This window comes from Puma concolor, chromosome E2, assembly GCF_028749965.1.
Source record: "Puma concolor isolate L17-30 chromosome E2, mPumCon1.1.hap2, whole genome shotgun sequence".
Classification (NCBI taxonomy): Eukaryota; Metazoa; Chordata; class Mammalia; order Carnivora; family Felidae; genus Puma; species Puma concolor.
The window spans coordinates 28416236-28428792 of record NC_141681.1 but is presented as its reverse complement, the minus strand read 5'-3'; the positions used below and the strand labels follow the sequence as shown (position 1 = coordinate 28428792).

Sequence of the window (12557 nt, the reverse complement as noted above, 5' to 3'; positions counted from 1 at the left end):
CTCATGAAGCCATGTTAAACATTTATTATTTTATCCCAAGTGCAATAGAAAGCGAAAGAGTTTAAGCTTTGTTAAAGTGCTTTGTTACATCGTTTTAAAAGATAGCTCTGGCATCTTTGTGGAGAATGGAAAAGAGAGGTGTGGGGTGGGGGTACAAGACAGGACAAAGCAAAATATGGAACTAGTAAGACCAGTAGAGATACTCTGAAGTCCAGCAGAGAGGTGAAGGTGGTCTATAAATTTAGTGGAGATAAAGTAGAATTAATAGGTAATCTGTCACAAATCAGAGGAATGCAGGAGCCCGTTAGCTTTCTAGAAATCTACCCTTGGATTTTGTTCCTAAGATGGTCTATTCCAATTCTTCACTGCTAGACCATATGACAAAAGGACTTCAATATTGATAAAGGTATTCAGGATGGAAGCAAAGTTATAATCTTGGAGCTGCTTCAAAGGGAAAGACCACATAGAAAAAAAAAAACAGGGAACAGCAAGCAATGTGGAAGAGAATAAACAGCTTCATATTCTGCACTGCATGTAAACATTTTAAGAGAAATTGAAAGCTAGGCTGGGGCAGGGAGGGGGATTAAGTAATGGCATTTCTCCAATGATTCATTGGGGTAATGCTACTAGGGTTCCAGCCAAAAAAAAAAGGTTTTAGTGAATTGCCGTCTTTTTGGAATGAGATTGATAAAGCAAAGTAAATTTGGTGCCATTTGCACACCAGGAAACAGGATTCAATCACAGAAATCAATTTCATTTGCAGAAAATGACTTTTGCATGAATTTCAAACATCTTGAATATGTATCCATGAAACAAACTATCCAACTAAGATCAGCTCTTTCCAAGATTGTCCATTATTCACTTAAAACCATTTTTAATGTCAGGGCGCCTGGGTGGCTTAGTCCAACTCTTGATTTCAGTTCAGATCATGATCTTGCAGTGGTGAGATCCAGCCCTGTGTTGGGTTCCGTGCTGAGCACAGAGCCTGCTTAAGATTCTCTTTCTCTCTCTCTCTCTCTCTCTCTCTCTCTCTCTCTCTCCCTCCGCCCCTCTCCCCTGCTCATGCTCGCTCTCTAAAATAAAACAACTTTTTAAATGTATTTATTTGAGAGAGAGAGAGAAGGAACAAGGGGGGGGAGGGGCAGAGAGAGACCAAGAATCTCAAGCAGGAATGTTTATTTTTGAGAAAGAGAGTGAGCAGGGGAGGGGCAGAGAGAGAGACAGAATCTGAAGCAGGCTCCAGGCTCTGAGCTGTCAGCACAGAGCCCAATGCAGGGCTCAAACACAAACTACAAGATGATGCCCTGAGCTGAAGTCAGACACTTAACCGACTGAGCACCCCAGACCCAAGCGCCCCTAAAATAAAATAATTTTTAATGCTAACCCACAAAGGATTTAAGAAATGATTATTAATGAAAAATATTTAATATATTTAAATTTTCACTTTTTTTCTTTAAAGGCCACTTCTGTTTTCAGCAGAAAAACTTCACATTCTGATTTCCAGGAGTATTTGACAACTCAGGAATTGGAGCTATTTATAGCATGATGGTTAAAACATGCCCTTGGGTGTGAGCTTGGACCCAGTTCCAGCTCGTTTAGCCTTTCTTTCTTTTTTTTAATTTACATCCAAGTTAGTTAGCATATAGTGCAACCATGATTTCAGGAATAGATTCCTTAATGCCCCTTACCCATTTAGCCCATCCCGCCTCCCACAACCCCTCCACTAACCCTCTGTTCTCCATATTTCAGAGTCTCTTATGTTTTGTCCCCCTCCCTGTTTTTATATTATTTTTGTTTCCCTTCACTTATGTTCATCTGTTCTGTGTCTTGAAGTCCTCATATGAGTGAAGTCATGTGATACTTGTCTTTCTCTAATTTCGCTTAGCCTTTCTTAATCTCTAAAATGAAGATACCTCACAGGAATTGTGGGGTGTTGTTGTTGTTGTTTTCTCCTAGAGTTTCAAGTATTTCAAAAAGAGACAATGTATTTATAAGTTTTCAGCACGGGGTGCCTGCGTGGTTCAGTTGGTTGAGCCTCCAACTCTTATTTCAGCTCTGATCATGATCTCAAGATTCATGGGATTGAGCCCTGAGTCGGGCTCTACACTGAGAATGCAGAGCCTGCTTGGGATTCTCAATCTCTCTCTTTCTCTCTCTCCCCCTCTTCGCTCACGTGCATGCTCTCTCTCTCAAAATAAATATTTAAAAAAATGTTTAGCACAGTAACTAGCACATGCCTGAGTATATGGGTACCTATTATTATCTTTATGCCCATTTGTTCTTAAGGCCAGACATGATGAAGTGGATTAAAAATAGCCACAAATTCTTTGATAGCCCTCTCATCCACAAATGAAGTTTATGCCCCTCCCCTAAAACCTGGGTGGATTCTGTGTGTGTTTGACCAATAGAACTCATTGGAAGTGATACTGTGCCAGTTCCCAGTCCTTAAGTGGCTGGTAGCTTCCACTTCCTGTCTCTTGATATATTTGCCCTTAGCCCCAGCAACCATGGTGTGAGAAAACCCATGCATCTCTGGGAAGACCTACATGGAAAGAAACTGAGGACCCCGTCCCCTCCAACCACCAGCCATCTGGCCAACATCCACAGCTGAGCCCCCAGACAAGAGTCAACAGTTATTTGCCAGCCATGTGAGTGAGCATGTCAGAAGAGGCTCCTCTAGCCCCATTCCAGCTGCCCCAACTGATGACAAGTAGAACAGAGACTAGCTGTCACTAACAAATCTTGCCCAAACTGAAGATTAGTGGGCACAATAATTGTTTTCGGCTACTCAATTTTTGGATGGTTTGTAACAGCAGTAGATAATAACCAGCAACAGATGAAATCACAAAGTTTTCTCCTCTACTCTGATTCCATATATGATTTAGAAGTAGGAAAAGGGTGGGAAGTTCATTTAGTCCAGAAGAAATAAGTAGTTTATAGAGAAAATAGGTCATGAGGAAATTTGCTGAGTTTGCTTTGAGCTGCAAAATGGGTACTTGACTTAAATATAACTCAGTCCAGGTAATCAGCAAACCTTTAGAGATACCTGTCCTCTACTTGGTGCTGAATATATATATATATATATATATATATATATATATATAGTATAGATATAGATATACAGATAGTATATATCTCTGAGAACTGATCTCACCCTGGATACAACTATGTCTTGGTAACCATTTTTAGTTGCAGACCCCACCGATATCTATTTTATGTCCATTCAAAATGTCCATTCAGGCTGGCCATCTGACCCTCAGATCAAACCGAAGTCAGACCTTAAACCACTCTAGACAGGTAACACACATTTGGCCCAAAGGTATAATGCAACCGAACAGCCATGCCTAGCGATCCAATAAAGAGAAATCAGCTCTAGGGAATCCTTTTACAAAATCTGGCAGTTTGGGAGGGGAGTTTTTCTGAAAGTTATCTGATTTCTGGTTGTGTTGTCCAAAGTGAGTGTCAACTTTTATCTTGCCCAACTAGCCAAGAAACTAATAAGTGCCAGATAACGTTTATGATGTGTGTGTGTGTGACAGAGAGAGAGGGAAAGAGAGGGAGAAAGAGAATACTGTATGATGTAAGTTATGTCTACTTCTTGCAGTGGGGCTTTCCTCCCATGAAAAGGAGTAACTATCTTGAGAGCCCCAACAGGCATCTGGCAATCAGGCAGGCCAGAGGTCTGCATTATCCGATTCAAAGGCTGAGGGACTGGTTCTCAAGAAGTCTGCAGTTCATAGTGCTCTTACAACCCTCTTTAAACTATTTAATCTTCTTAAATCCTGTAATTTACCGACAAGTTGCAAGTGAGAAAACTGAGGCTCTTAACTTCGATTCCTTCCTCCTTAAAATGGGTGCGATGTGAGACTTAACCCCACACACCGAGAGAACACCCAGTAACCCCTAGGCTTGCCTCTTGAAGCCCAAGGAGCTTCCCTTCGCGTCTCTCTATCCCTTTCCTGGCTTCCTCTCCCTATCTTTGCCCCGCCCCCGGCGTCTAGCAGCGCGCGCCTGTGATTGGCTCTTGGGAGCCACGGGGCAGCGGATGGGGTTGTGGTGGCCATGGTGACGGGAGGCGGGGCGCGGCGGTTGTGGGTAACTGACGCCTGTACTTCACGGTGGCTGCGGCGCGCGTGGAGAGGCCTGGCCCCGCGTGGGGCCGAGCCGGCGCGAGGCTGCCGCCGGTGAGCCTGAAGCACGGGCCACGCACGCCGGGCCCAATATTTTGGGCCGTGAGCGGCCGCGGCGTTGGCGGCGAGACCTCCCAGATGCCGGTTGGGGCTCTTAGGAGCGGAGCGCAGGCTGGGCCCGGGCCGCGGGCAGGATAAGAGTCCGACGGGCCTGCTCGCCCCGCGCGTGGATGCGGCGGCGGCGGCGATGGACGCCCTAGAGGAAGAGAGCTTCGCCCTGTCCTTGTGAGTGACGCCGTCGGGCCGGGGAGGCCTCGGCTTCCGCCCTGGGGAAAGGGTGTCCTCGAGGGGTGGAGTGGGGGTGAGGGACCGCCAAGGCTCCTCCCTAGTTCCCGCTGTTGATTGTGCGGCTGCTGTGACCTCCGGGTTCAAGCCCTGAGGACGGGAGTGCGGGGCGAGTGTCTCGCGATGATCAACGCCTGCATCACAATTCCCCAGGCTTTGACCCTGGTTTGAGCTGCCAAGGTCCGACCACGGGTCAGAGGACCCTCCACCACCTCCACCTCCAGGGACTTCCAATCCAATTGTCCCCTGGCCAGTATCTCGCTCGCGCCAGTTTCACGCTCACAAGCTGATAGGTGGGGGGTGATAGCGAAGATGCGGTGAGTAAACCCGAAGGAAATACATAAATACGAGGAGCCTTAAGATGTGCCATGTGAGCCTTTGCTCCCTTTATATGTCCCTTTTGTAGTTCCTTGTGTCATAACAGGTTTTCTGAAAATGGAGCCCTTGAACCCTAATGTCACAAAAGTACGTTTTCTTGTTGAAGTTGGGTGATGGAAGTTCATTTTTCTGCCCTCTTTTGCACCTGTGTGAAAGTGTCTCTAATACAGTTGTTTAAAGCGAATTATTTGAAACAGCACCTAATCCAGGTATATTTTTCAGCTCTTCCGCCTCCGATGCAGAATTTGATGCTGTGGTTGGATATTTAGAGGACATTATCATGGGTAAGCTTCCTTACCACAGTCTCACCTGTGCTGTCTCTAGTTCTTAGACCTTTGCAGCTTGGAGGGTTAATGTTGAGAGAAAACAGCAAGCTGCATATAATTTTTAATGTAGCACAGACTCATGTTAAGTGAGATTAAGTGGTTTTAGAGGCAAACGTTCTCCTTGTTTTAACAAGTAATAATCATAATTATTATAGCTGTCTTATAAGGCAGCTATCCAGGTAGTGGGGCCCTAGACGTTACGGACCTCTTGGCAAAACTTCAGGAGGGACTTATTTCAAAGAATAAGAGGAATTCCATTTTTTTTTGGTTTTGAGTTTTAACATTTTTGTGCCATAAACCACAGCATAGTGCCATAATCACAGCGCGCGTGTCCGTGAAGAAAATAAAATGCCATATTTCCGCTGGTTCTGTATTTTCCTGGGTTCTGAGTTCCTATTCGTGCATTCATTTTTTTGGTGTGCACAGACCTGCTAAGTAACGAGCGGTAACAGGCACCCGAGGTTTAAGACAAATGTATGGGAAGGGGAAACTCTGAGAAAATTTTTGTCTGAGTTTTCTGAGAATTAGGCGAAAAAGAAACCTTTACTGTGGTGGTGCTAGTGATGTTTCTTAGTCTAGTTTAGTCTGAAAATCACTGACCCACACGTTTGTAATCTTCAGGTCCCAAGAAAGTTCATGCCCTTAATGCCTAAATACAGGTGTTTCACCATTAAGCCCTTGTCCTGTGTGGAGGTGAAGATTTCTGGGGAATACTGAGGAATACCTTGAATTCTTTTGTCCTTTGCTTACCCTGTGTGCCATGGGAAAATGAGCCTTTTTTGACCTCAGGGTGTTTACCCTAAAGTCTAGGTCATTTGTGAAGCTTTCCTTTTATTTTTAGAAGTAATTATTGTATGCACTTGTTAAAATTCCCTGTTCTCTCACGTTCAGGTGTTGGCTATAAGCCAGTCTTTCTACCAACCCTCATCTGAATTCCACCTGGCAATCCTATGCGATAGGTACTAGGATCATTCTCATTTTCTAGTTGACAAAACCGGGGCTTAGAGAAACTAAGAAATGTGCCCAAGGTCACACAAGTGACGTGGCTGAGCTAGGATCAGAGCCCATGTGCTTGATCACTACGCTGTTCCCACCACAGCTGCTGAAATCATATTCAAGTAAGAGATCCATTTCATTCTGTTGTGGGAAAGGAATGTGATGGAGTTCCCAGGCCACCCCGTATGGGTGTGTTTAAAATGGACTCAAGGATGGTGGTGATGGCTGTACAACAATGGGAGTGTACATAATGCCACCAAACCACACTTAGGGGCGCCTGGGTGGTCTGACTCTTGATTTCAGCTCAGGGCACGGTCTCACAGTCGGGGGCTCCCCACTGGGCATGAAGCCTGCTTGGGGTTCTCTCTCTCCCTCTACACCCCCCTCCCCCACCTCCGTGCTCTCTCAAAAAAAAGTGAATTCATGGGAATGCAAACTGGTACAGCCACTCTGGAAAACAGTGTGGAGGTTCCTCAAAAGGTTAAAAATAGAACTACCCTACGACCCAGCAATTGCACTACTAGGTATTTATCCAGGGGATACAGGTGTGCTGTTTCAAAGGGACACGTGCACCCCATTGTTTATAGCAGCACTATCAACAATAGCCAAAGTACGGAAAGAGCCCAAATGTCCATAGACAGATTGAATGGATAAAGATGTGGTATATAGAGACAATGGAGTATTACTCGGCAACCAAAAAGAATGAAATCTTGCCATTTGCAACTATATTGATGGCCTAGAGGGTATTATGCTAAAAGCAAAGTTAGAGAAAGACAAATATCATGTGACTTCACTCATATGTGGGATTTAAGATACAAAACAGATGAACATAAGAGATGGGAAGCAAAAATAATATAAAAACAGGGAGGGGGACAAAACCTAAGAGACTCTTAAATACAGAGAACCAACTGAGGGTTGCTGGAGGGGTTGTGGGTGGGGGGATGGGCTAAATGGGTAAGGGGCGTTAAGGAAGACACTTGTTGGGATGAGAACGGGGTGTTATACACAGGGGATGAATCACTGGAATCTACTTCTGAAATCATTATGGCACTATATGCTAACTTTTGGATGTAAATAAGATAAATAGTAAAATAAAATACTTAATGTGTTTCAAACTATCAGGAACCACAGAGGTATGAGAGTAAGGATGTAGCTAGACTCTTAATAGAAGGCTTCACCTCCCCTGCCTTTCCTCGAAGACTCATTGATGTGGAATACTAAATACAGGACTTAGAAAAATGTGATATTATGTGACTCTTGGTTTTTTAGCATACTGCATTTGATATGTTTCTTAAACTTTATGTGACATGTTAGAAGGGCTTGCAACAAAAAAATAATGAATTTAATGTTAGGTATATTTTACTACTATTTTTAAAATATTAATATTTATTAATAAAAAGACTGGGTTTTAAAAATAATATTTTTAAATTATGAAAATATTTTTAAATTTAAATATTTTAAATTACTATTTTTAAAATATTAATATTTATTAATAAAAAGACTGGGCTACTTGAACATCGGTGTCCTATTGAACACTTCCCTAAAACACTATTAGCTTTCCCTCTCCTAGAGACTGACCATTAGGAAGCAGTTCTGCTGACATAGAATTTGGCCTATTTATAAATCAATGGTTTTTAATCTCCGTTGAAAAGAATAAAATTTTCCTGTTGTTCAGATGACGAGTTCCAGTTATTACAGAGGAATTTCATGGACAAGTACTACCAGGAGTTTGAAGACACAGAAGAGAATAAACTCACCTACACACCTATTTTTAATGAATATGTAAGTGGTTTTCTGTTTCTTTCCCCAGAGATTAGAATTTCTTTAAAATGTGAATTCAGAATCCAAATATGTTGACATTTCGGGCACCTAGGTGGCTCCGTCAGTTAAGTGTCCAACTTCGCTCGGGTCATGATCTCACGGCTTGTGGGTTTGAGCCCCACGTGGGGCTTTTTACTGACAGCTCAGAGCCTAGCACCTGCTTCGGATTCTGTGTCTCCCCCTCTCTCTGCCCTTCACTCGCTTGTGTTCTTTCTATAAAAAAAAACAAGAAACATTAAAAATTTTTTTTTAAGATGTTGACATTTGGAGGACTTTAGAAGCTGCCACCAGTAACTGCCAGGAATTGTAGTTAGAATCTCCCATTGCTGGGGCACCTGGGTGGCTCAGTCGGTTAAGCGTCCGACTTCGGCTCAGGTCATGATCTCACGGTCCGTGGGTTTGAGCCCCGCGTCGGGCTCTGTGCTGACTGCTCAGAGCCTGGAGCCTGTTTCAGATTCTGTGTCTCCCTCTTTTTCTGACCCTCCCCTGTTCATGCTCGCTCGCTCTCTCTCTCTCTCTCTCTCTCTCTCTCTGTCTCAAAAATAAATAAATGTTAAAAAAAAAAAAGAATCCCCCATTGCTTTCTTCTGCAGTTCTTGAGGGTGTTTGATGATTTTTGTCCAGCTCCTATTTTTATTTCTTTCTTTTGAGGGAAGGAGAGAGAGTGAGTAGGGAAGGGACAGGGAGAGTCCCAAGCAGGCTCCACACTGTTGACTGTGAGATCGTGACCTGAGCCAAAATCAAGAATGGATTAACTGACTGAGCCACCCAGGGGCTCCTCCAGCTTCTGTTTTAGAAAATGCTTGGCTTGATCAAAATCCCGTTTTCAGTTACAATATATGGGTTCACTAAACCTTGCATTCATATACGCTGTGTGTGTGTATATATATACATGTGTATATATATATATATATATATATATATATATAGTATACCATATGTATATTGTATTCATATACAATATATTGACCTTTTGACTTGCACACAATACAGTTAAACAACATGGGGACTAGGGGTGCCCACACCTGCACAATTGAAAATCCATGTATAAGGGTGCCTGGGTGGCTCAGTCAGTTAAGCATCTGACTTCAGCTTAGGTCATGATCTCACAGTTAACAGGTTTGAGCCCTGTGTCGGTCTGTGTGCTGACAGCTCAGAGCCTGGAGCCTGCTTTGGATTCTGTCTCCCTTTCTCTCTGCCCCTACCCCGCTCACACTCTGTCTCTCTTAGTCTCTCAAAAATGAATAAACGTTACAAACAAAAAAAATTTAAAAAAAAACAAAACCTGTGTATAACCTTTGACTCCTGAAAAACATAACTACTAATAGCCTATTGTTGACTGGAAGCCTTACCGATAATGGAGATAGTTGATAAACACGTATTTTATATAGATACTCTGTACTACTGTATCCTTACAATAAAGGAAGCTAAGGAAAATGTTACTAAAATCATAAAGAAAACATACATTTATGGTATTGTGCTGTACTTATCAATACAAATAAGTGGAACCGTGCAGTTCAAACACTTACTGTTCAAGTGACATCTGCGTTTTGTTTTTTTTTTCTACTGTGTAATCTAATCAGGTGCCCATGACCGTTAGGTAGAAGTGAAAACCAAGGCTAGATCCCCAGGAGTTTCAACTCTGGACCCTTGGGCCTTCCCATTGTGCTGAGGCCTCCGGTAGCCTCCTAGAACAGTCTCATTTGAGAAGAGGTTTGAGTCTCGAGAACTTTCTTAACCTTAGAAGCATGGCATACCTGATGGTTTCCCCAAGTCAAGCCTCAGCTTACAATGAGGAACCTGTGATTACCTCCAACAGTATGCTTCTTTATATATTCCTTTTTAAATGTTTTTTTAAATGTTTATTTTTGAGAGAGGGAGGACCTAGAACCCCAAGCAGGCTCTGAGCTGTCAGAACAGAGCCCGACACGGGGTCCAAAGACACAAACTGCGAGATCGTGACCTGAGCCGAAGTCAGACGCTTAACCAGCCAGGGGCACCTGTATGCTCTTTTTGCACAGATTCCATCTACCCAAGAAAAAAGGCCCCTCTTCGTTCCTTACTTCCTGCCGTGGGGGTGGGAGCCCTGCTGTTCACGGTCTCTACCTACATTAGCGCGTTCATCTTGTCACAGGGTAATTACCTGCAGATGCCTCCCTCCCGTGGTGTGCCAGGGCACATGCTCACTGAGGACAGGAGCTGTATTTTGGTTCTTTAGTATCCCCTGTGCTCAACATGGAGCTTGGCACATAAAATAGGCCCTCAGGAAATGTTTGCGAACGTTGGAGGCCAGGCTTTCTGAAAAGCTGCCTTGTTTTCCTAAAACCAAGATCCTGTCTACTCTTACAGATTTCTTTGGTAGAAAAGTATATTGAAGAACAGCTCCTGGAACGGATTCCTGGATTTAACATGGTAGCTTTCACGACAACGTTGCAGTGAGTTGAACTTGACTCTGCATTTTTGCCTGTTTTCCCTTTCTCCTTTACTCTGAAAAAAGACCTTTTTTTTTCATTGCTTGATCATGAAGGTTTACAGCCCTTGGCGGTTAGGTCCTGGGTGGGAAGGCCCTTAAAATCTGCAAATGGAATCTTGAAGGGACAGAATCTGTTTCAGTCTTCCATGAAACAGCCATCCTTTTCTTTTGCAGGCATCATAAAGATGAAGTGGCTGGTGACATATTTGACATGCTGCTCACGTTCACAGATTTTCTGGCTTTTAAGGAAATGTTTCTGGACTACAGAGCAGTAAGTCCCTCTTGCTTGTGTCATTAGCCACATGGAACCATTGAGATAGTTCCAGATAGTTCCTAGTAGACCAGCTGCCACGTTTCTCCCCATGACTGGCCAATATCAGTCTGGCAGCTAGCAAGGTGTCCAGAGTGAGCAGCTGCCTTCTGGGCAGGACCCAGGTTCCTCTTAAAGTAATCCCTAAATAATCAGAGGGACAAAACCAAAAAGCAGGTCTAACTGCCTTGCCTTTCTTATAAGGCAGACTCTTAATAGGAAAAAGAGGTATTTTTCAGTGAAGAGAGGTATACTTTTTATGAGTGACCGGGCCAGTGCTGAACAAGAATGCAAAATAACCCCCTTCCACCCTCCCTCCCCCTGTGCCACAGGCAGGGTTTGGAGCTAGGAAAGGACTCGTGTTTTTTCCCTCTTCCTTGCCGCTTGGGATTCTTTTTCTCATGCAGGAAAAAGAAGGCCGGGGACTGGATTTAAGCAGTGGTTTAGTGGTGACTTCATTGTGTAAATCATCCCCTGTGCCAGCTTCCCAGAATGATCTGCGACACTAGGCCCTGCCACCAGGCAGAGATATCTTCCTGGACGTCGCCAGCCCCATAGACTGGAAGAGGCTTTGGCTATGTGACAGAATACATCTTGGAAAGACGGGCTCTGTTCCACAACTCTTTGCTGACGTTAAGTATTGATGGGTCAGAAGACAGTCCATCTGACCCTCCTAGGCCCCTGAAGCACCTTGTGTTCAGTAATCCTAGCACTCCTCCCCAAGTAGACCCCTCTCTCAGGCCTGAGTCAGGCTCCTCTGGAGCAAGCCTGAGGCCAGCATCCCCCCAGGGACCCCATCCCCAGCATAAACGTTGGTAGGTCAGCAGCATTTGGAAGAACCCACCAGCTCCACCCCTCTTTGGCCCCGCCTGTCCATCAGGCTTTTTGTGTGCTAACAGCTTCCTATATGTATCAGTTTCAGTCCTGCAGCCTCAGAGGGGTTTCTACCCATGTGGGAACATTTCTCTAGGCTGTTCCTTGAGACAGCTGCCCTCTGCAGCAGCTCCCATCCCAGCTGGTCCTGGCTGTAGGAATAACAGAGATGCCCCTTACCTGAAGCTACCTGTGAAAATCACTTCCTTGTCTTACAGTCGGCAGTCCCTGCATCACTCTGTCTTCTGCTGGTCCTGATGTAGTCTGTTTCTAGAATTCTTTTAAGCATTTATAGATAACTATTTTTATAGATGAATACTCAGGCTAACCTAGTGGCTATAATCTTGGAGCTTCCATGATTACCCACTTAAAGATCAAAGTATTATATACTGTGTGCTTTTTAGCTATTAGTGCTATGAAAGCAAAGATGCTTTCTACGTTGGTGCACCTAGTTTACTGGGCACCAGTGAGTGTGTGCTTATGCTGGAAGTAGGCTAAAAGGTCTCCCTTTCTTACAGCATGTTAAGTGTTCGTACAGGTTTGCTAAAACTTTACCCTTCTGTGTAAATCAGTTTGTTAGGTTTTCTGTTGGAGTAGGGCCTCTGCAGTTCCTTCCTGTCCAGATCTCCCTACCAAGGCGGTGTTCCGCTGGGTTGGCTCAGCATGAGGAGGGCGCAAACAGCTTCACTAGTCATATGTACGCCTTGATTTAGCAGTGTTTCATAGAAATCACCAGAAAACATGGATGTCACATCTCTAGAAAGACAAGACATAGTATTTCAATTCTCAATGTGTACCTTCCATATATTTTTTTTTCTTTTTTTTAAGTAAAAATAAGACTATACTTATAAACTTCGGTTGGCTGTTCTGGTCTTAAAGTGTGAGCTGTAGACTCTTTCTGTACT

At 43.9% G+C, this 12557-nt stretch overlaps 2 protein-coding genes across 3 annotated transcripts in view; both read left to right on the top strand.

The window, feature by feature from the left end:
• Positions 1 to 2220, top strand: part of NLRC5 (NLR family CARD domain containing 5) — a 227302-nt gene extending 225082 nt beyond the window's left edge. Inside the window, exon 50 of the transcript XR_015244780.1 lies at positions 631 to 2220. The gene's annotated coding sequence lies outside the window, so the exon portion shown is untranslated. The remainder of the gene's footprint in view (positions 1 to 630) is intronic.
• A 1854-nt stretch (positions 2221 to 4074) lies between these two features.
• ARL2BP (ARF like GTPase 2 binding protein) lies at positions 4075 to 12508 on the top strand. 2 transcript variants are annotated; one of them, XM_086689382.1, is made up of 6 exons: positions 4075 to 4415; positions 5076 to 5137; positions 7851 to 7957; positions 10346 to 10431; positions 10644 to 10740; positions 11263 to 12508. In XM_086689382.1, exons 1-6 carry the CDS (start codon positions 4378 to 4380, stop codon positions 11335 to 11337), a joined length of 465 nt encoding a protein of 154 aa, XP_086545508.1. In that variant the 5' UTR covers positions 4075 to 4377; the 3' UTR covers positions 11338 to 12508. The 2 variants fall into 2 exon arrangements, with proteins under 2 accessions (XP_086545508.1, XP_025776417.1); XM_025920632.2 differs by having other exon boundaries at positions 4077 to 4415; positions 11187 to 12508.
• The last annotated feature ends 49 nt before the right edge of the window (positions 12509 to 12557 follow it).

Coding starts and splice junctions, on each gene's coding strand:
- ARL2BP (XM_025920632.2), top strand. CDS start 4,378: ATGGACGCCCTAGAGGAAGAGAGCTTCGCCCTGTCCTT. Junction 4,416..5,075: donor GAGAGCTTCGCCCTGTCCTT/GTGAGTGACGCC, acceptor TATATTTTTCAG/CTCTTCCGCCTCCGATGCAG. Junction 5,138..7,850: donor TTTAGAGGACATTATCATGG/GTAAGCTTCCTT, acceptor CCTGTTGTTCAG/ATGACGAGTTCCAGTTATTA.